The sequence below is a fragment of the Tribolium castaneum genome, chromosome 5 (genome assembly GCF_031307605.1).
Source record: "Tribolium castaneum strain GA2 chromosome 5, icTriCast1.1, whole genome shotgun sequence".
NCBI classification, from domain to species: Eukaryota; Metazoa; Arthropoda; class Insecta; order Coleoptera; family Tenebrionidae; genus Tribolium; species Tribolium castaneum.
Genome location: NC_087398.1, coordinates 8,170,910 through 8,194,909, shown reverse-complemented (window position 1 = coordinate 8,194,909; position 24,000 = coordinate 8,170,910). Strand labels below are relative to the sequence as shown.

Below are 24,000 nucleotides of genomic sequence, written 5' to 3'. Positions count from 1 at the left end.
CGCTTGTTGTAACTTTCCTACAAATTAACTTTTTTGTTGGTTGTGTTTTTAATTTATTTTTTAGGTTTTGCTACAAATGGTAGCAGATGCAGTATAAAGGTAAGAGCATTTATTTAACGCCAAGTGAAAAAGCTTTGATTTTTGTGTACTATTTTTTCATTTCACAAACCAATAATTCCTTTATTCCCTTCATTTGAAATAATCATTGTTTACCTCATCCTTATATCCATTTTTCCTGGCAAGAATGCTCTAAACCTCCACGTGGTTCTTGCCGGACAAATTAGTTATTGACTAATTTGACCAATTAGAGCAATCCTTAAATATAACATTGTTGACTGTTTTTTACAGCCGTAAAATTATGTCGCTTGTTGTAATTTTCATGCAAATAAAGATTTTTTATTGGTGTTGTTTTTAATTTTTTTTAATGCTACAAACGGTACAATGCTACAATGCGGTATTGAAAAGTGATATTTTGAGTGACACATTTTAAATACAGTAACTATAAATAAAATAAACCACTCAAATAATTTATTGCCACGAAATTTTGCCTTTAATTTCAATGAATGAAAGTGGCTTGCTGAAAATTTAATGCAAATAAACATTTATATTATTATTATTTTTTTTAATGCTACAAACGGTAGCCAACGTGGAAGCGATATGAAGGTAGGTGTATTTTATTGTTGTGTCGTATTTATTTATTTCACAAACCAATAATTTCATAAAACTTAATTGCAATTAAAATCTTTAAATGCGGTATTGAAAAGTGATATTTTGAGTGACACATTTTAAATACAGTAACTATAAATAAAATAAACCACTCAAATAATTTATTGCCACGAAATTTTGCCTTTAATTTCAATGAATGAAAGTGGCTTGCTCAAAATTTAATGCAAATAAACATTTTTTTTGGTTTCATTTTTATTATTTTTTTTTTTGGTTTCATTTTTATTATTATTTTTTTTAATGCTACAAACGGTAGCCAACGTGGAAGCGATATGAAGGTAGGTGTATTTTATTGCTGTGTCGTATTTATTTATTTCACAAACCAATAATTTCATAAAACTTAAATGCAATTAAAATCTTTAAATTCGGTGTTGAATAGTGATATTTTGAGTGACACATTTTAAATACAGTAACTATAAATAAAATAAACCACTCAAATAATTTATTGCCACGAAATTTTGCCTTTAATTTCAATGAATGAAAGTGGCTTGCTGAAAATTTAATGCAAATAAACATTTTTTTGGTTTCATTTTTATTATTATTTTTTTTTGGTTTCATTTTTATTATTATTTTTTTTAATGCTACAAACGGTAGCCAACGTGGAAGCGATATGAAGGTAAGTGCATTTATTTACTGAGGTATTGAATTTGATTTGAATTTTAATTGCCACAAATTGAAACGTATTGTGTATTTTTTATTTTGTTTAATATTGACAAACGTTGCTTGTTGTAACTTTCATGCAAATAAAGATTTTTATTGGTGTTGTTTTAATTTTTTAAATGTCTTGCTACAAACAGTAGCCAACGCAGAAGCCATATGAAGGTAGGTGCATTTTTTTGCGTTTTATCTTGTGATGTGTTGATTTAATAGCTTGTGTGCCATATATTATACTGTATTGTGTATTCTTTATTCTGTATAATATTTATTAAAGTCGCTTGTTGTAACTTTCCTACAAATTAATTTTTTTGTTGGTTGTGTTTTTAATTTATTTTTTAGGTTTTGCTACAAATGGTAGCAGATGCAGTATAAAGGTAAGAGCATTTATTTAACGCCAAGTGAAAAAGCTTTGATTTTTGTGTACTATTTTTTCATTTCACAAACCAATAATTCCTTTATTCCCTTCATTTGAAATAATCATTGTTTACCTCATCCTTATATCCATTTTTCCTGGCAAGAATGCTCTAAACCTCCACGTGGTTCTTGCCGGACAAATTAGTTATTGACTAATTTGACCAATTAGAGCAATCCTTAAATATAACATTGTTGACTGTTTTTTACAGCCGTAAAATTATGTCGCTTGTTGTAATTTTCATGCAAATAAAGATTTTTTATTGGTGTTGTTTTTAATTTTTTTTAATGCTACAAACGGTAGCCAACGTGGAAGCGATATGAAGGTAGGTGTATTTTATTGCTGTGTCGTATTTATTTATTTCACAAACCAATAATTTCATAAAACTTAATTGCAATTAAAATCATTAAATGCGGTATTGAAAAGTGATATTTTGAGTGACACATTTTAAATACAGTAACTATAAATAAAATAAACCACTCAAATAATTTATTGCCACGAAATTTTGCCTTTAATTTCAATGAATGAAAGTGGCTTGCTGAAAATTTAATGCAAATAAACATTTTTTTTGGTTTCATTTTTATTATTATTTTTTTTTGGTTTCATTTTTATTATTATTTTTTTTAATGCTACAAACGGTAGCCAACGTGGAAGCGATATGAAGGTAGGTGTATTTTATTGCTGTGTCGTATTTATTTATTTCACAAACCAATAATTTCATAAAACTTAAATGCAATTAAAATCTTTAAATTCGGTGTTGAATAGTGATATTTTGAGTGACACATTTTAAATACAGTAACTATAAATAAAATAAACCACTCAAATAATTTATTGCCACGAAATTTTGCCTTTAATTTCAATGAATGAAAGTGGCTTGCTCAAAATTTAATGCAAATAAACATTTTTTTTGGTTTCATTTTTATTATTATTTTTTTTGGTTTCATTTTTATTATTTTTTTAATGCTACAAACGGTAGCCAACGTGGAAGCGATATGAAGGTAGGTGTATTTTATTGCTGTGTCGTATTTATTTATTTCACAAACCAATAATTTCATAAAACTTAAATGCAATTAAAATCTTTAAATTCGGTGTTGAATAGTGATATTTTGAGTGACACATTTTAAATACAGTAACTATAAATAAAATAAACCACTCAAATAATTTATTGCCACGAAATTTTGCCTTTAATTTCAATGAATGAAAGTGGCTTGCTCAAAATTTAATGCAAATAAACATTTTTTTTTATTTCATTTATATTATTATTATTTTTTTTAATGCTACAAACGGTAGCCAACGTGGAAGCGATATGAAGGTAGGTGTATTTTATTGTTGTGTCGTATTTATTTATTTCACAAACCAATAATTTCATAAAACTTAATTGCAATTAAAATCTTTAAATGCGGTATTGAAAAGTGATATTTTGAGTGACACATTTTAAATACAGTAACTATAAATAAAATAAACCACTCAAATAATTTATTGCCACGAAATTTTGCCTTTAATTTCAATGAATGAAAGTGGCTTGCTCAAAATTTAATGCAAATAAACATTTTTTTTGGTTTCATTTTTATTATTTTTTTTTTTTGGTTTCATTTTTATTATTATTTTTTTTAATGCTACAAACGGTAGCCAACGTGGAAGCGATATGAAGGTAGGTGTATTTTATTGCTGTGTCGTATTTATTTATTTCACAAACCAATAATTTCATAAAACTTAAATGCAATTAAAATCTTTAAATTCGGTGTTGAATAGTGATATTTTGAGTGACACATTTTAAATACAGTAACTATAAATAAAATAAACCACTCAAATAATTTATTGCCACGAAATTTTGCCTTTAATTTCAATGAATGAAAGTGGCTTGCTGAAAATTTAATGCGAATAAACATTTTTTTTGGTTTCATTTTTATTATTATTTTTTTTTGGTTTCATTTTTATTATTATTTTTTTTAATGCTACAAACGGTAGCCAACGTGGAAGCGATATGAAGGTAGGTGTATTTTATTGCTGTGTCGTATTTATTTATTTCACAAACCAATAATTTCATAAAACTTAAATGCAATTAAAATCTTTAAATTCGGTGTTGAATAGTGATATTTTGAGTGACACATTTTAAATACAGTAACTATAAATAAAATAAACCACTCAAATAATTTATTGCCACGAAATTTTGCCTTTAATTTCAATGAATGAAAGTGGCTTGCTGAAAATTTAATGCAAATAAACATTTTTTTGGTTTCATTTTTATTATTATTTTTTTTTGGTTTCATTTTTATTATTATTTTTTTTAATGCTACAAACGGTAGCCAACGTGGAAGCGATATGAAGGTAAGTGCATTTATTTACTGAGGTATTGAATTTGATTTGAATTTTAATTGCCACAAATTGAAACGTATTGTGTATTTTTTATTTTGTTTAATATTGACAAACGTTGCTTGTTGTAACTTTCATGCAAATAAAGATTTTTATTGGTGTTGTTTTAATTTTTTAAATGTCTTGCTACAAACAGTAGCCAACGCAGAAGCCATATGAAGGTAGGTGCATTTTTTTGCGTTTTATCTTGTGATGTGTTGATTTAATAGCTTGTGTGCCATATATTATACCGTATTGTGTATTCTTTATTCTGTATAATATTTATTAAAGTCGCTTGTTGTAACTTTCCTACAAATTAATTTTTTTGTTGGTTGTGTTTTTAATTTATTTTTTAGGTTTTGCTACAAATGGTAGCAGATGCAGTATAAAGGTAAGAGCATTTATTTAACGCCAAGTGAAAAAGCTTTGATTTTTGTGTACTATTTTTTCATTTCACAAACCAATAATTCCTTTATTCCCTTCATTTGAAATAATCATTGTTTACTTCATCCTTATATCCATTTTTCCTGGCAAGAATGCTCTAAACCTCCACGTGGTTCTTGCCGGACAAATTAGTTATTGACTAATTTGACCAATTAGAGCAATCCTTAAATATAACATTGTTGACTGTTTTTTACAGCCGTAAAATTATGTCGCTTATTGTAATTTTCATGCAAATAAAGATTTTTTATTGGTGTTGTTTTTAATTTTTTTTAATGCTACAAACGGTAGCCAACGTGGAAGCGATATGAAGGTAGGTGTATTTTATTGCTGTGTCGTATTTATTTATTTCACAAACCAATAATTTCATAAAACTTAATTGCAATTAAAATCTTTAAATGCGGTATTGAAAAGCGATATTTTGAGTGACACATTTTAAATACAGTAACTATAAATAAAATAAACCACTCAAATAATTTATTGCCACGAAATTTTGCCTTTAATTTCAATGAATGAAAGTGGCTTGCTCAAAATTTAATGCAAATAAACATTTTTTTTTTGGTTTCATTTTTATTATTATTTTTTTTGGTTTCATTTTTATTATTTTTTTTAATGCCACAAACGGTAGCCAACGTGGAAGCGATATGAAGGTAGGTGTATTTTATTGCTGTGTCGTATTTATTTATTTCACTAACTAATAATTTCATAAAACTCAAATTTGTGAAATTTGTGACGTTTGTGAAATTTTTACTTGTCAGCCGCGCATCGGCACCACGTTTTTCTTCAATAATCTGAAATTTTAAATCCGCCAATAGGATTTCTTTTTCCCGTAAAACACTAAGGCCATCTATCCGCATCATCAGTAAAACCTAATTCAGTGAGGGCTCGATTTGGCTATATCAGTTCGGAATGCCTGCACTAACCTAACAAATGCGAGTTCGGTTTTTTGCATTTCTTCTTGAATTTAAATGACAAAATGGTGTTTTATTTTGAAAGCAGCGTAGTTTCACCTCCTGTGCTCCTGTTTATGGGGCTAGACAAATATGAAAGTGAGAATTTCACCCGATAATTTTTTTGTTTCATTTGTGAACTTGCAGACGAAGATTTGATTAAATGGGGCTGGCCTGAGGACGTGTGGTTCCACGTTGATAAAGTATCTTCAGCACACGTCTATCTAAGACTACGACCCGTAAATTTGGCCTTATCTCCCTAACGTGAATTAATTATCGTCTTTTAGGGTCAGACCATTGACGATATTCCGTCTTCGGTTTTGGAAGACGCTGCTCAGTTAGTGAAAGCCAACAGCATAATGGGGAACAAAATGAACGATATTGAAGTTGTTTACACCATGTGGCACAATTTGAAGAAGACGCCTGCCATGGAAGTGGGTCAAGTTGGCTTCCACAAAGAGAAAGAAGTGAGGAAAATTAAAGTCGCAAAACGAGTCAATGAAATTGTAAATAGACTGAACCGAACGAAACGAGAGGAACATCCAGGTACTGGGTCAATTTCCCTTGGTGTTCCCCAATTTTTTGGTAGATTTTAGAGCCGAGCGGGAGAAGAGAGACAGATTAGAAAGGGAGGACAAAAAGAAGGTGTTGAGGGAGCAAAAAGAGCGGGAAAAAGAGGAAGAGAAACGGAAAAAGGAGGAGGCAGAGTTAAAAAGTTACAACTCTCTGATGAGCACTGAAAACATGTCCAAGTATGACGACGGGAACGATTCAGACGACTTCATGTAAACCGGTAACACTCCTTAATGTAAATAAGATACTTCCGTTCTTTTTTTCTATTTATTGTATAAAATAAATTAATACTTATACCGTTAGGCTTATGTTGACCGCACTTAACGAGTCCCTAACCCAAGTAGGATACTCCTTATTTGGATAAAGGTCCAACATGAATTTGCGCACAAATTCGGGGAACTTGTCTTGCTTGATACTCTCTCTGATGTCTTTCATCAAACGCATTTGAAAGACCACGTTATGTTCAGTGATTAGGTGACAGGCTGATGGGTACACTGTCACAACACCATTCAGATAAGCTCTGGTGTAGTTTTTACACGTTTTACAGGGACAGTTTTCATCAATAGGTTTGAAGTCTTTTTTGAATTTTTCTTTCTTTAAATTGAGTTGACCTGTCCTCGTTAATGCACAACCAAACCTCTATAAAAAATTCTATTAGGACAAAATTATTATATTCGGTAAATTACCGCCGTCCTTGTTGGAAAAACACAGTCAAACATGTCGCAACCTAAGGCGCAACAAATTACTAAATCTTCGGCAAAGCCAACGCCCATCAAGTAGCGGGGTTTGTCCTTTGGTAAAATATTGGTACATAAGTGGACTATTTTCCAAAAATCGTCTTTACTTTCACCTCCACTGCAAGTGTTTTATAAAAGATTAAAAGAACGTATATCAAGAGTGTTGTGAAATTAACCAGTTATCTGTCATTTGAGACTAGATAAAATATTTGTTGATAAATACCTTAGACCACCAATGGCATATCCATTGACGTGTCTCTTGATGTGATCTTTGGCGCTTATCTCACGTAAATCCTCATAGAGGGTCCCTTGTACTATTGGAAAAATGCTTTGGGTGTCCGGTTTTTTGTGCGCTTGCAAACACCGATCAAGCCACCTTGTCGTTCTATAAATCATGGGTGACTTGATTATTAAAGTAAAATCTTAATTTTGAATAAACCTGTGCACAGATTCCTCAATTCTCGCCTTATCTGGATTCGTGGTCCTGACAACATCATCCAATTGCATGACTATGTCAGCCCCGATTGCGTTTTGAATTTCAATGGAATGTTCGGGTGTCAACATAACTTCAGCCTTTTGGTCATTCAGAGGCTGAAAACGTACACCCTCCTCTGTGATTTCAGCCAATTTTAACAACGACACCATCTGGAAGCCCCCAGAATCCGTCAAAAGACAATTGTTCCAGTTCATAAATTTATGCAAACCGCCGGCTTTTTCCAAAATTTCGACACCCTACAAGTATGGATAATTTAATCTTGATTTAATTTTTGGCGAGTGTCGTACTGGTTTTGTGCCTAAATGATAAGTATTGGCAAGCATGATTTGGAGGCCGAGCTCTTCAAGCTGTTCCGGCAACATTCCTTTCAAGGTTCCCTACGTAATAATTAGAAAAGGGCGTATAATTGGGAATTTACTATTTATCTACCTGAGTTCCAACAGGCATGAATACCGGCATGTCAACGGGGCCGTGGGGCAACACCATGCGGCTTACGCGGGCCTTTGTGGTGTGGCATTCGGCAATGAGTGTGAAAACTAGCGGACTTTTTGTGGTCATAATGTTGCAAATGTTGTTTTTAATAAATAAAAATGTGTTGTAAATGAGGAATTTTTGAGGTTAAAATCACATAACCTCATAATATACTGTCAGTAGATTTGATCTCGAAAGTCAAATGTTGCGAAAAATCCGCAAAATTCGAATAAAAAAGAAAAAAACACGAAGAATCAGTTTTTTTATTAATCTATGTTATGTCCTGTATTACGTGTTATTGCACAATGCATTTTAACGATCTTAACATTTATGTAATAAAATCCAAGGCTAAATATCCCGTTTCAAATTAGCAACATCCAAACATTCCAAACTGCATTTATTTAACAAAATAGCAGATAAAAATACATTACAATTTCTGTATTGTAAAGGAATTGTGAATCAATGAGATTCACTATTCATTAAAAATAAAAAAAACTCAATACAAAAAAAATACATTTCCAAGCTGAAAAACAAACTTGTGCTGCTTTATTATTTATTTTATAAAAAATCTATAACGAGGATAATCTGGGCGACTGAATGATCGTGCTAGAAAATTATATGAAATAATTAGCATATTATTTTTAGCTGCAAGAAAAACACAATAAATGGGCAATTACAGTCATACGGGAAGCCTATCTATAATTGCATTTAAAGCTGTGTCGTAAATAAACTACGCAACAAAAAACATTAAAGTCGCTTCTCTCTAGCATCGTTTGATGCAACATATGATTCATGGTCACAATTTATTTTTACACAATGTGCATTAAATCAAAACAGTTGCACAAAAATTGAGGAATTATTACAATTTTGGCGAAAAAAACATCACATTTGTATTTTTTATTATGCTGTTGCACTTGTAAATATTGTACAAAGCGCATGTTATGCAATGCATTTACAATAATAACATAGCAACATATCGTCATCACTTCCGCCTTGAAGTAAATAAAGAAATGTGGTGCATTTTTTATTTTTATTTACGGCTAGATATGGAGGAATTTAGTTCCAGTTCTACACATACATAAAAATGCTACTGGAGAATATTGAGAAATAGCATTTGCTTATTATTTTTTAACGCAGCGACTTGGTTTGTCGCTGATGTGCAGTACCTTCAGCATTGTTAAATAATTTGTTCCTGATTCAAATGGTTATTTTTTTGTATTTGATTATGTTTTTATGAAGTTTTTTTTGATGCTGTCATCTTTATGTTATGTTTGCACTTTTTTTATTAAAAAAAAGAAATTTTTTATTCATTTTTTATGTACTGCTACTATTTGTAGCAGTTGACTTTTGCAATAAAAATTAATCTTTCTGAGGTAATAGGTAAATTCATTAATACACACATAATAAGATATTTAAACTACTTTAAATTAAGGAAAAACCATTAACAGCCTCAACTCGTCAGCACGCTGACGAATAGTTAATTACTTACATAAAACAAAACTAGAAAATAACTCAGAATAGATTTTTTTTTATTTTATTAGCCCAGGAAAAAATCTAAGTATTTTTGTATGTTTGTTTTTTATTAAGATGAACTATTCTTTATAATGTTACGTGAATTTAATAATTCGGTGAATGCTTCATTCTTTTACAAGAGGTAATTTTTACAAAACCAAAAAGTCTAGTTTTTACACAGTTGAATAAATTGGTGCAGTCAGTAGGAGTTTGCACCGTCACCTTTCCTTCAATATTCGTAAAGTGGAGAAAGTTTCTTAGCTTTTCTAACGAAAAAGTGAAAAAAATGCTGCATCATGTTGCATCAGCTGCGAACCCCAGCAACTTTTTAAAGCTTGTTTTGCGTTTTTTAAAAAGTTTTAAGTACATTTATGGAGATTTCTTAAAAAAGAAAAGAAATTGTGTTTTTATTTTTCAAGTGTTCTATCTATAAATAACCATGCCCATATTCAAGGACTCTGAATAAGTCCTTGACCAAGAAACCCACCCAACAAACCTAATGAATTGCAAGTTGCCGAAAATAAGAACACCTAAACCATTTTTCATTATCAATTTATCAGTCCCATCCGAGTGTATTTCAGTATTTTATCATTGACCTTCAATGCATACATTTCAATGTGACTTTCCACGATAGAGGGGCACCGGAATGATTATTATGATTCGACTAGATTCAACAATTAACCAAAGTTAAGGCGGTTTTAGTTTATAACCGCAGTTTCTATCAGTTTACGTGCACACACACACAAGTGTAGTTCACGCAGTCAATTAGTGATTTTTATTGGAAAACAGCGCCAAAAAACTTGCGATGGCACAAGGGTACGAATTTTGTTATATTTTTTTGAAAAACTACGATTTTTGAATTGAAATTTTTGGGTACCTAACTTCTGATTGGTCCGATTTTTTTGCCGCATCATGATTGGTGGAGGGAAGGGGTTTTTTGATTGTATGGTGATCTCATCACAAAACGCAATTTTTCAAAAATAAAACTATTATCAATCAATATAACCTCAAATCTTGAGGCGAAGTAAAAGTGGGGCACTTGCCCCCAAGGCCAGATTCACCTTTTGCACCTCACTCGCTGACAATGACAAAATCACGGAAAAAATCGCTGTTTCAGCAAGGGGGACATCGGGTTAATAGGCCTGGCAGTCATGGGGCAAAACCTCATCCTGAACATGGCCGACCACGGCTTCACCGTGGTCGCCTTCAACCGCTCTGTGGAAAAAGTCCACGCTTTCCTGGCCAACGAAGCCAAGGGCAAGAGCATCATCGGGGCGGAGTCCATCCCTGACTTGGTCTCCAAGCTGAAGACGCCCCGCCGAGTCATGATGCTGGTGAAGGCCGGCGACGCCGTGGACAGCTTCATCGACCAGCTGGTGCCCCACCTGCAGAAAGGGGACATCATCATCGACGGCGGCAACTCCGAGTACCAGGACTCGGAGCGCCGCTGCAAGGACTTGCGGGCCAAGGGGATCAGATTCGTGGGGGCCGGCGTCTCGGGCGGCGAGGACGGGGCGCGCTACGGCCCCAGCCTCATGCCGGGGGGCAACAAGGAGGCCTGGCCCTACATCAAGGACATTTTCCAGAGCGTGGCGGCGAAGACCGACGGGCAGCCCTGCTGCGACTGGGTCGGGAACGACGGGGCTGGGCATTTCGTCAAGATGGTGCACAATGGGATCGAGTATGGGGACATGCAGCTGATCGGGGAGGTGTACCATATGATGCAGGCCATAGGGGTCGACCAGGGGAAGATGGCCAAGACCTTCGCCGAGTGGAACAAGGGAGAGTTGGACAGTTTTCTAATCGATATCACCAAGGATATCATGGGTTTTAAGGATACTGATGGTTAGTCAATGGTGGCGAAATTTTGCACCGTTTTTAATTTGTGGGCGTGCAAATGTTGCAACCACGATTTAATTGCCTGTTTAGATACACTTTCTAAGTCTGATTAGGAACGTGATAAACATAAAAAAGTTACCTGTGTCAGCTTAAAATTGCCAAAACAATAGAGAAATGAGAAGTAAAATAGAATCACGTGTAATACATATCTCAAAAACAAGAATAAATTGCAAGTCTTTTCCAAAATTTAAACCAAAAAGGCAAAGGTGAAAATTACAAAATAATAAAAATTATTTTAGCAAAAAATAAAATGCAATCGCTTGAATGTGCGACTCAATGAGACTTTTGCAGTTTCGTAATTTATTCATAGAATTTGACTTTTTTTATTAGTATAGATAGCTCGTATGTAATAATAATATAAATTGTTGATTGCCTATTTCTACGAAAATATCCATGAAACTGATGAAACTGATACGTTTTTTTAACTGTATAACATATGTATAACATAAACAAAATTCCTTGTTAAGTAGAAGAGTTTAAAACCACTTATTTTGTTCTTCGAATACTGGTATACATAATAATAATAATAATAATAATAATAATAATAATAATAATAATAAAAAATGCAATTTTCGAAAAACTATCTTTGTTGTTGCAAATTTTTTTGACCATTTTTGTTTTAACCTTTGTAAATGAATCTCATACATTTTTTATTTAATAATAATAATAATATCAAAGGGTTTTTATTAAATAAAATTCAACAATAATAAACAGATGAGTTATTCGACAACCTCGAAGGAAAATTAATAGAAATAATACTAATAATAATAATAGTATAATAAACAATATAGGACTTAAAAATAAATTCAGAAATTACCTAAAAACTAAAAAGAAAAACCATGACATTCTCTCAAAAAAAGTAACAAAGAATGCTGTAAAAAATTATACAGGAAAAAAATTCTTTAGTTAGCTCATTAGTCATTAAACAAAGTTAACTATTAAATAGCAAATTCTTAACTTTACTCTTGAATGTAAACACTGACTTTCCAGAATAAAAAATTTCAAGTATTTGTTATACGTTATACAGGGTCGTTAAAAAGTGTGGACACATTTACAAACTATTCATCACAACTTATTGAAAGTTGGTATATGCTTTTTTTTCCTCTCGATAGGATGGTAAAGGCCAAAAAACTTTGCTTAAACGAATTTAAAAAAATATTTTTTTGAGTTTTGTGAAGGCAAGTGACTGCACTAAATTTTAGGCAAAAAATTAAATTTTCTATTTTGCAAAAAGCTGATTTAATACCTGGATGACCAGCAGAATTCAATGGAACAAACCGGTTTGCTCTACGACTTCTAATTTTTGAGTTATGAATTTTTTAATAAATAACTCGGCGCATCCACCATTTTTCAAATTAAAATAAGCTTGTAAATCAGTTCTCGACTAAGCTAGTGTTGTAAAAATGGTGGTATAATACACAAAATGAGCCGTAGAATTCAACGGAACAAGCTGTTTTGCTCCACGACTTTTAGTTTTCGAGTTACGATTTTTTTATCAAAAAAAAAAAACATTGAAATGCGTCTGTAGCCGGAAACGTTGCTCGGAGCGGCTCCGGGTTTTCACCAAAAATTAGATAATATCTTTCTGTCTGATGTTTTTTTATTTTTGCCCCATGTGTTTTGAGGATAACAAAGGCTAACTTTATTTTTTTAAAGGGAAGAAAGGTCAATTTTATTATTTTTACAAAAAAACATGTGCCATCGACAAGGTTTATTTAACAGTGAGAATGCTTTTTCTAAAGTTTAAAATTTAGGATGATTGCAGTAGCGGTTTAAAACGACTTTACATTTTTTAATAACAGGTGATACATAATTAGTAAATTTTAAATCTTTGTTAGTTATCATCAATCCGAGAACATTTAGTTAATTGCTCGGTGATGTTTGCACAATGAAAAGGCTTTAATTTCCACATCATAGATACGTTTATTTGGCAAGAAGAGTAGAACTTTACATTATGAGAATTTAATTTTAAGTTCATAAGCAATAGTTTCCAAGACCTCACTTGTTTCATTAAGGAACAAAAATCAGCTGATATTTCCCACTTTTTAGGCAAATATTTGCTGCCAAAAATCCGCGACACCGCCGGCCAGAAAGGCACCGGCAAGTGGACAGCCATCGCGGCGCTGAACTACGGCATGCCCGTGACCCTAATCGGCGAAGCCGTTTTCAGCCGCTGCCTATCGGCCCTCAAAAATGAAAGAATCACAGCCAGCAAAGTCCTCCCAGGCCCCACCGCCAAATTCACCGGAAACGTCGACCAATTCCTGGACGAACTGCGCCAGGTTTTTCCCCATTTCGCAAATAAACTCAATTTAATCGGCTTTTGCAGGCACTGTACGCCAGCAAAATTGTGTCATACGCCCAAGGCTTCATGTTATTGCGTGAAGCTGCAGGAGTGCACAACTGGGACCTCGACTACGGGTCAATTGCCCTCATGTGGCGCGGAGGTTGCATCATTAGATCGGTGTTCTTGGGGCAAATCAAACTCGCCTTCGATAGAGATCCGAGTTTGAAGTCGCTGCTTTTGGCCCCTTTCTTCCTAAATGCGATCACACGGTCGCAAAATGCGTGGAGGAATGTTGTTTCGACGGCAATTAAATTAGGTAAATTAAAATAGGTAAATAGTAGGGTTCCAGTTTCAAATAACGTTTTTCAGGAGTGCCAACTCCTGCTCTCAGTACAGCTTTGGCGTTTTATGATGGTTATCGCTCCGAACGGCTACCTGCAAATTTGTTGCAAGCCCAACGGGATTATTTTGGGGCCCACACTTACGAGTTATTGGGGCAAGAGGGTAAATTTGTCCACACTAATTGGACCGGTCATGGTGGAAACGTCTCGTCATCGTCTTACAATGCTTAATTTTTTTATAAATTATTTCCCAGTGTTTTTAAGGTTGTTTGTAAAAGAGCTATTTTAATACAGTATTGTTGTAAAAGTGATGGTTTATTATTATCATCAATTTATATAAAAGTGTAACATTGTTAAAAATATATAACAACTAAGTAAAGAAGCCCACACAAAAATATAAACCCTCAACAATAAAACTGAGCTTACTTCCAACAATATTTTGTACTAGATTAAGTAATAAAATATAACTTCCAATCCATTGAAAAATGTTTACCAAAACCCTTTTGATTACGCTACGATTTTCCTGATCATGTAATTCAAGATACCGCCGTGTTTGTAGAACAATAAGTCAACCTCAGTATCGAATCGCAAAACGACATTGAACGTTTTGCCCGTATCTGTGGAAATTTTAATGTTTTGTCCCGGTTTTAAATCGGCCGGGATTTCGATATTGTAAATTTCCTTTCCTGTTAGGCCGAGACTTTCGGCCGTTTCGTTCGGCAAGAATTGGAGAGGAATAATCCCCATACCCACCAAATTCGAGCGATGAATTCGTTCGAATGACTCAGCAATTACGGCACGCACTCCCTGAAAAACAAAAACAATCAGGAAATTTTTAGTCGAGGCTTGGAATTAACTGCAATCACGTAACGATTGTTTTGCTTTTTTCCAAATGGAAATTACGCCAATTATTTCAACAAAGCTGCAACATCACTCCAAATTTAAATACAGCTGTTCCGTTTTTATTGTTACAATTTTAAACAGGCGACAGAATATTCAATTTTAAGACAAAAGATTCCCATGAACATGTATCGAAAAATAATTCGTAAGGGAGCTACACCCCCGAAAAGGAGGGCGTTTTTTAGCGAGCTTTCACTATTTGGTAGTTGATTTATAAACCTAAGTGAATTCGGGAATCAAATGTAAAAATTTTTAATCAGAAGCGTCCGAAACTGGGGGATATAGGGTGAAAAACCAGTAGAAAACAGTTTCCTAATTAGTTTGGCTCGAGTTTCTTGAGTATTTTTGGAAAGTTTTGTCTATAATAAAGTCGTCGCCTGTGAAGGAAACTCCAGCAAATTATCATTTTACAGCCAGACACGTCATTAAATGAGACTTCAATAAAATCACTTCCCCGAAAATCATAAAACCCTCATTAGCCACAAGTTGTTGGTGACCTTTCAGGTAAAATTGAATACTTGTTTTCGCAACTTACCAACAAGTAGGGTCCCTTGGCCGCCCAATCCCTGCTGGAGCCGGACCCGTAATCCTTTCCAGCTAATATAATCAGCGGGGTCTTGGCACTCTTGTACCTCTCGGCACAATCAAAAACATCCATCTGCAAAACAAGTTAAAACCTCATCACCTGAATTATTATTAAACAGTAAAGATTTTATTCCGCTGAACATTGGCGTTTCTGTGGATCTGTTTGTAATGCATTGACATGGACTTTTTAAAACTGAACATAGGACAATACAATTAATAGTGTTCTGTGTTATGTAAGGTGCAGCGAAATAAACTGTTAACCACATAATACAATAAAGATCTTACAACTCTAGTAATGCATTGATAAATATTTTTTTAAATATGTGATGTTGTCAAATAAAATCCTCAGTACATGCAGTTGTGGACAAAAAAATAAGACAAGTATTGTTGCAGATTTTCTATAAAATTGAATATTGGGTATTCTTATAATCTGCTACAGCCCAGAACTTCTTACATTCTACAGCTAATACAGCTTGTAAATAAATTCGTTTAAGTGTATAAAAGTCGTAATAAATTAATATTAGTGATAAGAACCAAATCGGCTAAAACTAGAAGAAAGGAAATTGGAATTAAATTTAAAGTGGCAAATAAATTATAGGTATAAATTCGCAAATCACACATTTTCCTTTAATATAGATTAATAAAAACTGAATAATTACCATGTATTATATTATTATTTATTATGTATTTGTTTGTATCACAGATTATTTCTTCTAATATAATTTTCCCTGGCAATTTAAATTTAAAATATTTCTTTTTGTACTTATAGTCTTTATTTATCCCTACCATCAAATTAAGGGATTTAAATTTTGAGTTATTTAAATTATTTTTTAAGGGATTATGAATTGAGGCATAAGACACACAAAGATATGATGGATATCACTTGGAAAAGTTCTAATTCGATTCTAGAAGCTGAGAGATAAAAATAACAATAAAAAAATAAAAACAAGAAGTGGATGCAAAGTGACATAATATCTTGCTGACACTTTTTCAATTTAAATCACAAGTAGCAACAACAAATATTTTGAAGTTAATAACAGAATTAAAGCAATAATTTCGAAGGTCAATCTATGGAAAACGATTTCCAATGATTTCAAGCACTGAAAGATTTTAGCAGTGCCGATTTTTTCCGTCAATTGTTTCCTTGATATGGAAGTTTAAAATTTAGAATTTTAATTTAGAAGAAAATATTGATCGGCCGTTAAAAAAAGAATTATGTACATTGTATATCAGTGTCAATTTTTACAGTTTTCAGCAAAACAGCATAACATTATTAAGCACAGACACCATTATTGTAGGTTTTTGCTTTGGGTTTTATTTAAACTGTAAAGTTCCGCAAAAGTAAAAAGGTTGAAGATCACTGGTCTATAGCTTAAAGAGTTGTTGCGCTATAGTGTGTATTTTTTCTTAATAACAGCAGCATATTTAGGTACAAAAAAATATTTTTTGAAGCAAAAGAGACTAAGGTACTGCTAAGTGGTAAAAAGGTCCACTTAAACAAAAATTTAGCGCTTAATAAAACTTAAGGGAAAGTGTAATTTATTTTTTTTAACTCAAGATGAATTGAAATATGATTTCGTTGATCATTTTTTAAGTAGGAGATTCCTTTTATCCCATTTTATTTTGTCCACAACTGTGTGTATTTTAATAGAAAATGCAATTTCAACTAAATAAAGTAGCGACTAGTTTACAATCTAGCCCAAAAATCTTGACTAATTTTCTTGAATTTCGTAACAAAAAATAACCAATGCTTTAGCTAGTTTACAAACTAACCAACTCGCTGGCTAATGTAGCAAATAATTTCAAGTGAATGTAAGCTCTGCCGCTGCGAAATCCAATTATTTACCTCCTCATTTGTGGGCAAATACACAGTCTTCGGGCCTGCATTACTCATAAACTTGTTAACCAGTCGTATATTAGCGAAAGTGCCCCTTGCCATAATAGCATCGTTGCCCCTTCGCGACCCATAAGAATTAAATTCGCGCGGAGTTAACCCATTCTGGGCCAAATACCGCGCAGCTGGACTGTTCCGTCCAATGGAGCCGGCAGGGCTAATGTGGTCAGTGGTGACCGAATCCCCCAAATAGAGCAAAACCCTGGCCCCCGAAATGGGCTGCATTGGGGGCAACTGCTTCGTCATCCCGTCGAAAAACGGCGGTTTTTTAATGTAGGTGGAACTGTCAGACCAGGGGTACAAAATCCCAGAAGGTGCATTCAACGATTGCCAACTTGACGAACCCAACTGAATTCGCGAATACACCTGCTGGAACATTGCCGGGATCACATATTGTTGCTCCACTGCATGAATTTCCTTCCTCATCGGCCAAATTTCGCGCAAAAAGACCGGAGACCCGTCCGGCCGTTTCCCCAAAGGCTCCTTCTCAAAGTCTATGTCCACCGTGCCCGCAATGGCATAGGCTATGACTAGGAGCGGACTCGCTAAGTAATTAGCCCGCGTGTTTGGGTGAATCCGCCCTTCGAAATTTCTATTCCCGGAAAGTACGCCACAACAAACTAAATCGTTTTGCTCGATTGCATTGACAATGTTTTCGTCAATGCCGCCGCTGTTGCCAATGCAGGTCATGCAGCCGTAGCCCACGATGTCGAACCCGAGCTGGGTTAGGGCGTCGATGACTTTGGACTCCTGGAGGTAGTAAGTGACGACCCCCGAGCCGGGGGAAAGGCTCGTTTTGATGTAAGGGGCGACGGTGAGGCCGGCAGCCACCGCGTTCTTGGCCAAGAGGCCGGCCCCCAGCATCACGCTGGGATTGCTTGTGTTTGTGCACGAGGTTATTGCTGCGATTATTACGCTGCCGTGGCGGATCGTGTATTGCGAGCCGTTGTACATGAATTTGGCTTCGGTGTTGAGTTTGGCTTCGGGGATGCCGAAGCCCTTGAAACCGATCTGGAAAAAATTGAAATTGTTTTGATGCAAATAAATATTTGGTTATTGAGATTAGAAAGTCGGTCGACTGTCTGGCGTAGGGCTTAACGAGGTTTTAATTGTGGGCTGCAATTTTGAAAATGTGAAAGTTTATTGGTTTTGAATAACCAAGTCTAAGCGGATTATGGAAAATTTCACGAAAAACTCAGTGTAATGTCAATTGTAAACTTATCTGTTCTTTTTATACGAGTCATTTTGATATTCAGTTCATTATTATTTAACTCAAAAGACAACAAATCAATAAAAAATATAATTAAAAGAAAAAAGTAATGGTATATTTCGTAACAATTCGATGGCAATAAGTGATAAAGATGAAATAAGATTTTTATAATAGGGTGTGTTATTGGAAGTCAAACTAAAAGTAAAAATTTACAGAGCATGGATACTTAAGTACACATTATTCTACATCTAACAGTGAAAAATAGACATATTTTTTTTAAATGTTTGTTAAGCGTCATCATGTAACTACCAAAATCCATGCTAAAGATGGCAAAAGATCGAATATTTCTTAATTCAAAAGAACTAGTAAGTGTAATAAGGCAGTTTTTATTAATGATTTTTAAACGAAAAACATTAGATGGTTTTCAAACACAGTTTTTTTTTAAATCCTTTAAAATCTATAATTCCTTGTAAGTTTTCCAGTTTTCAAAGATTTTCATTTTTATTCCTTCAGTTGAAATAAAAAAAGATGTGTTTTAAAACTTACTTCGGTTTGACCTCACATTTCCAGTTTTGTTCACTCATATTTAATTTTTGTCATTTATAACACAGTTTCTAAAGCAAATTAATAGACATTTTTATTATAAAAATGCTTTATCAGAACATCATAAAATTTACTAATGGCACTGAAGTGTTTTTAAGGTCAAGAGACAAGTTCTATCATGTTTTGACTCTGTAACAGAAAATCATGAAACCTCGAGATTAACACAGCGAGACGCCTCTTCGGGATTAGAGATTATTGCCCAGTCGATATTTTCCCAGAAAGAGAAATTATAGTAATATTTATGGCCCCAGTCGACTGTCTCTCAGAAAAATGCAGAGAAAAATGTAAAGTTTCATTATTTCTGAAAATTATGTTTAACTCAGTAAGATAAATAATTACAATTTTGTACTAATAAGCTCAATTTTGATTGTGTTTCGAAGATATCTCGCTTTATCAGAGGGCAATGTTAAATAGTAAATATTTATTTCAGTGGAAATAGTGGTTCCAAACATCGACATTATCAACAAGTACCAATAATCCTCAACTGTCCCATTAAAAACATGATTAAGTTCAGTATCACAAAAGTACCACGAAATAGACTAAAAAAAGAGTTATGCATTAAAATGGCAACACCTTCACAAGTCTAATTTTTTGCAAGATGGGCATAGGAAAAACCTTTGACTGTCTTGAATATACATTAAAATTTTGATAATGGCCATGATAAGAGCAGTAGTGGGAGGAATGGCCCTTGCAACTATATAAACATACGAAGTAAATTAACGCAAGAAAGTGGTTAGTGCACCCGTACAAATACGTCTACTTTATATTTCTTTGGTGATCTAACTTATGATTAACTTTATAAGTCATAAAGCTAGATTCACCAAAGAAATATGTGGTTGGCAACGCTACGTTCTGAAGACTTTATTTCGCATAATGCATTTAAGGAACTACAGGTGTGATGTGTGATTTCATTAAACGTATCACAGCCGTAGTTGCCTTACTGTATTTGTGAACTTTCAACAAAATTCAAACTTGGAGAAGAAAAACGCTAATCTGTTAGATGAACTCGACTCGGCTGATGATAAAAAAAACATCACTGGGTTCAGTTTGTCCAATGGTTTTAGCTAAAAGTCATCGCTGAAAAAGTGTAACAATGCAGAGTGAATAAATTACGTTATAATTAGTTGGAATGGCATAAATTATGTAAACATGAAGGTCTATAATAAACACTTTAAAAAATATCGTCTATTAATTATTCCCAACATACTATTTTATTATTTCTATTTTATTATTCAACGTAGTCATGTTCAAAATAAATTCTTTACGATACTATTCAGAGAATTTTGATTAATTGCAGCAATCAATAGATAAGATTATGAAAGATTTTTAATGGTGTACACACACACACACACACACAGGAAATAGTGTATAAAAGTGTATAAAATAATTTAAAATAATATTTTAGCCCTTGTTTTCCTAACTTCCCAGTTAATGCAAAATTTGAAATAAAACATGGACAAGGTAAATTTAAAGGTGTCATCACTGGAAAGAAATAAATACAGAAAATTTAGTAAAACATGCGATCAGACTGTTATTTAATGTTAGATATTGGCTTCTGCTTATTATTTTATTTGGAGATAATTTCTATAGGTTTGGCACTGCAAAAATTTATAAAAATGAAATTGTTACGTGTAATGTAAATGTGTAACGAAAAAATTCAACCGGAATTCAACAAACCAATTCCCAGAAACGCAAAGTGTCAGTTGAAGTTTTCTTTTTCATAAAAATGTGTTATTGGTAGAAAAAACATGATTTTTCTTTTTGGAAGCCATTTTCTGTCTTAGAGTCAAACAAAATAATGTTCCTTTTTTACAAGCTATTTTCTGCCTTAGAATAATCTAGATACGCACAAATAAAATCGAAGCTTTCTGAAAAAAAAAACAATCTAAATAATTTTTACTTTCAGTTCGACTTCCAGTTCTATTAACAGTACCTATATGAAACCCCTAACTCTTCCAAGTTTTTTTCCTCGTTTTTTTTAATAGCCACCATACTTTGCAAAAAACGCATGCTAACAAAATGTATCAAATTTATTTCCGCAAAATTTATCAAAATATTTTCCAACCACAAAGAGAAAGTGGCGTTCCAAAAGGCACTTTCCCCACTCACCCCTACAAATGAAGAGTGGGGAACAACCCTTCCCCCCATATAAAATTACTTCAACCCGCAAATTTTCTTCAGTTTATTCCTCGATTTCAAAAAGTGAACTTCGTGTTTCAAGGTAGGAACACTGACTTGATTTTCCATAATTTTGGTTTTATTTTTCCGATGTTACGACGGCTTTACATGAAATTTGAATCATAAAGCTGTCAGTAACGTGGACAAATATTACTTCAAACATCCAAAAAAATTCGGTACCACTTTTGGATAAACCATACTCAGTTGATGTATTATAAAGCATCACTGGGTAGAGTTTGTCCAATAGTTTTACCACCAACCACAATTTCGCAACAATATTATCAAACCATTTGCCCATCACATCGCGACTAACTCGATTCAGTTGATGTTAATTAGATATCACTGGGTTGAGTTTGTCTCGATGTTTTGTGCCCCATCATCAAGGGTCAATCAAGTTAAACGTTCGGTGATTTTATTACGGTGGTTGCGATTTTTACAATCACCGGGTAGAAATCATCTCATGTTTAACCAAATCCAACAACCAAATACCATTTACGAGCCATTTCAAAGCTCGACCGCTGGGCATGTGCAATAATTGACAGAATGAAATTTCTTCAAACTTTCCACCAACTTTACTACTTTTAGACAAGTTTAAGAAAATATAAAAATAATTATTTTATTTAATTCCTTGTTTATTATCAACTTAGAATTTTTCAGTCATTTCTTGGTCGAATCAAATTATTTAACTCCGTAAAACTAGTATTGTACTGTACCTTATTGCTTAAACACAATCTGAAATCGTTCTTCATATCTGAAACAGAGACTCTGTCGTTGGGCCGTTTCGGTCCGCTAACAGACGAGACAACAGTTGATAAGTCCAAACTCACGCTCTGGCTGAAAATCGGTTCACTCATTTCATTCGCATAATTTCTCAATTGCTTCGTAGCTTTCAAATACGCCTCAATCAATTTAATCTGTTCATCTGGGCGACCTAAATACCACAATAGAATAAAAATTATTTTTTATTATTCACAATGATTACTAGTTTGTCTCAAATAAGTCAGAGAATGCTCATCAACGGGGAAATATCCAACAGTAGCCCCATATTCGGGACACATATTTGCGATTGTGGCACGGTCTGCGATCGACAGTGCTGCCACTCCTGGACCGTAAAACTCGACAAACTTTCCAACAACTCCCAATTGTCTCAAATTCTGAAAACGCTTATTTGACCAAAAAGCAAACAATTGTCATAATTTTTACTTTCGTTATCGTGAGAACTAAATCAGTGGAGGTCACATATTGTCCTAAAGTACCGTGCAATCTGTAACCAACCACCTTTGGGAGTAACATACTGATGGATTGGCCTAACATAACAGCCTCAGCTTCAATACCACCAACACCCCAACCCAGAACACCTAATCCGTTGATCATAGTCGTGTGCGAGTCAGTTCCGACCTAAAACAATTAAATGAAAGAATTTTTCAAATAAAGTTTTGCTTGTAGTGGCATTTGGCAACAATAACTCGAGTTCAAAATCACAGGTCACTGATAAAAGCGTGATATTATTAATTTGTTATTTCTGTATTTTTAATGCACTTTTGGTACAAACACATAAATAAATCCAATGCCAAGCTTTTTTGCAATAAATTATTCTTTGATTGGACAAGGACAAGCTTACCACTGTATCTGGGTACAAAATGGGCTTGTCTTTCCCGGTGAAAACAACCCTTGCCAAGTACTCCAAGTTGACTTGGTGCACAATTCCACTCCCTGGTGGCACAATCAACATGTTATTGAACGCTTTAGCCCCCCACTGAAATCACTGTTTAAAATACGTAACACAATATAAAAAACGTACTTTCAGAAAAGTGAATCTTTCCTGATTTCGCTCAAATTCCAAATCTTCATTCTTCTTTAACGCACTTGGCCTGCCAACCACATTATTACGACTTTTTCTAAATAATAATAAAAAACTCACGATCTTGCAAAATCAACTTGAACAGAATGATCAATAACGAGGTCTGCAGGACAACTTGGATTAATTTTTTCCGGATTTCCGCCCAAACCTTTAACAGCGTCTCGCATTGCGGCAAAGTCGACCACTGCAGGGACACCCGTAAAGTCCTAATTGTGCGATTAGTTACCGAATTAATTGCGTGTGAAAAAAAGTACCTGCAGAATGACCCTTGCAGGTTTGAATGGTATCTCAATGCCACCTTCCACCGACTGATTCTGTTCCCAGTTTAGGATATTTTGAACATCGTTTTCTTTAACTTGGAAATTGTCACAGTTTCTGACCGCTGACTCCAGCAAGACTCTGATAGAATAGGGCAGCCGGTCTAAAGTATAATTTTAATTGGATTTTTGGTGTTAGGTGAGGCAACCTTACCATATTGGGCCCCCAGTTCCGATAAATCATAATACTTGTACTCCTTAGACCCTACTGTTAAAGTTTTCAAATATTTGTCAAAAGGGTTGGCTGAAACAGATATAGGTTAGGAGAGTGCTGGGACAATTTTGTAAATTTTGCTTTATTTCGGTTAATTATGCGTCCAGGTGGATAATTAGAGTAGTTTATAACAATTATTTCAATAACTACTCACCAGCCATGACTTACAACTTGCCCGTCACGTAGCAGTTGCCAGAATAACAAAAATGTTTGTCGATCTAAAACCACCACGAAAACCGCAAAACGCACTTATTTTTTAACAAATAATTATCTGATATACGTTATCACTGCTTTCAGAGGTCAATCCACAATTCAAACAATTGGATTTGATTAAAACTTTAAAAAGTATGGTGAAATGTACAGGTTATGTTTCAGAGTCTTTTGCGC

The 24,000-nt window shown here is 33.8% G+C and overlaps 4 protein-coding genes and 5 non-coding genes across 9 annotated transcripts; 7 read left to right on the top strand and 2 right to left on the bottom strand.

Annotated features, from left to right (window-relative positions):
* The first annotated feature begins 5,459 nt into the window (after positions 1 to 5,459).
* On the top strand, positions 5,460 to 6,404 carry LOC660634 (uncharacterized protein). The gene is made up of 4 exons (XM_966850.4): positions 5,460 to 5,634; positions 5,683 to 5,774; positions 5,823 to 6,081; positions 6,125 to 6,404. Exons 1-4 carry the CDS (start codon positions 5,562 to 5,564, stop codon positions 6,322 to 6,324), a joined length of 624 nt encoding a protein of 207 aa, XP_971943.3. The 5' UTR covers positions 5,460 to 5,561; the 3' UTR covers positions 6,325 to 6,404.
* Positions 6,362 to 8,010, bottom strand: Tgt (tRNA-guanine transglycosylase). Its single transcript, XM_966901.4, has 6 exons — positions 7,771 to 8,010; positions 7,629 to 7,718; positions 7,285 to 7,577; positions 7,069 to 7,230; positions 6,795 to 6,963; positions 6,362 to 6,747 (listed from the first exon to the last, which is right to left on the bottom strand). Exons 1-6 carry the CDS (start codon positions 7,897 to 7,899, stop codon positions 6,400 to 6,402), a joined length of 1,191 nt encoding a protein of 396 aa, XP_971994.2. The 5' UTR covers positions 7,900 to 8,010; the 3' UTR covers positions 6,362 to 6,399.
* Positions 8,011 to 9,915: 1,905 nt separating this feature from the next.
* Positions 9,916 to 14,158, top strand: Pgd (Phosphogluconate dehydrogenase). Its single transcript, XM_966958.4, has 5 exons — positions 9,916 to 10,140; positions 10,442 to 11,169; positions 13,273 to 13,505; positions 13,553 to 13,826; positions 13,880 to 14,158. The coding sequence occupies exons 1-5, from the start codon at positions 10,130 to 10,132 to the stop codon at positions 14,080 to 14,082; spliced, it is 1,449 nt and encodes a 482-aa protein (XP_972051.2). The 5' UTR covers positions 9,916 to 10,129; the 3' UTR covers positions 14,083 to 14,158.
* On the bottom strand, positions 14,148 to 24,000 carry LOC660804 (cytoplasmic aconitate hydratase). Its single transcript, XM_008202231.3, has 12 exons — positions 23,768 to 24,000; positions 23,554 to 23,643; positions 23,337 to 23,503; positions 23,143 to 23,288; positions 23,023 to 23,092; positions 22,843 to 22,977; positions 22,425 to 22,619; positions 22,204 to 22,375; positions 21,935 to 22,152; positions 17,183 to 18,241; positions 15,287 to 15,409; positions 14,148 to 14,658 (listed from the first exon to the last, which is right to left on the bottom strand). Exons 1-12 carry the CDS (start codon positions 23,772 to 23,774, stop codon positions 14,359 to 14,361), a joined length of 2,682 nt encoding a protein of 893 aa, XP_008200453.2. The 5' UTR covers positions 23,775 to 24,000; the 3' UTR covers positions 14,148 to 14,358.
* On the top strand, positions 19,793 to 19,885 carry Mir9d (microRNA mir-9d). The gene has a single exon (NR_038681.1). It is a non-coding gene; the product is annotated as a microRNA mir-9d (primary transcript).
* On the top strand, positions 20,026 to 20,113 carry Mir309a (microRNA mir-309a). The gene has a single exon (NR_038682.1). It is a non-coding gene; the product is annotated as a microRNA mir-309a (primary transcript).
* On the top strand, positions 21,297 to 21,376 carry Mir3893 (microRNA mir-3893). Its single transcript, NR_038752.1, has one exon. It is a non-coding gene; the product is annotated as a microRNA mir-3893 (primary transcript).
* Positions 21,396 to 21,480, top strand: Mir309c (microRNA mir-309c). Its single transcript, NR_161834.1, is given in 1 exon segment — positions 21,396 to 21,480. It is a non-coding gene; the product is annotated as a microRNA mir-309c (primary transcript).
* Mir3791 (microRNA mir-3791) lies at positions 21,611 to 21,695 on the top strand. The gene is given in 1 exon segment (NR_038749.1): positions 21,611 to 21,695. It is a non-coding gene; the product is annotated as a microRNA mir-3791 (primary transcript).

Bases quoted from the DNA above. Each gene is read 5' to 3' on its own strand.
- LOC660634 (XM_966850.4), top strand. From the start codon at position 5,562: ATGGTGTTTTATTTTGAAAGCAGCGTAGTTTCACCTCCTGTGCTCCTG. The intron at 5,635-5,682 runs GTGAGAATTTCA...GTGAACTTGCAG, and splicing joins GGGGCTAGACAAATATGAAA to ACGAAGATTTGATTAAATGG. The intron at 6,082-6,124 runs GTACTGGGTCAA...ATTTTTTGGTAG, and splicing joins GAAACGAGAGGAACATCCAG to ATTTTAGAGCCGAGCGGGAG.
- Tgt (XM_966901.4), bottom strand. From the start codon at position 7,899: ATGACCACAAAAAGTCCGCTAGTTTTCACACTCATTGCCGAATGCCAC. The intron at 7,719-7,770 runs GTAGATAAATAG...ATTATTACGTAG, and splicing joins TCATGCCTGTTGGAACTCAG to GGAACCTTGAAAGGAATGTT. The intron at 7,578-7,628 runs GTACGACACTCG...CCATACTTGTAG, and splicing joins ATCATTTAGGCACAAAACCA to GGTGTCGAAATTTTGGAAAA.
- Pgd (XM_966958.4), top strand. The intron at 13,506-13,552 runs GTTTTTCCCCAT...CGGCTTTTGCAG, and splicing joins TCCTGGACGAACTGCGCCAG to GCACTGTACGCCAGCAAAAT. The intron at 13,827-13,879 runs GTAAATTAAAAT...AACGTTTTTCAG, and splicing joins TTCGACGGCAATTAAATTAG to GAGTGCCAACTCCTGCTCTC.
- LOC660804 (XM_008202231.3), bottom strand. The intron at 15,410-17,182 runs GTAAATAATTGG...CTTGTTTTGCAG, and splicing joins ATTTGCCCACAAATGAGGAG to ATGGATGTTTTTGATTGTGC. The intron at 14,659-15,286 runs GTAAGTTGCGAA...TTTGTTTTTCAG, and splicing joins CCAAGGGACCCTACTTGTTG to GGAGTGCGTGCCGTAATTGC.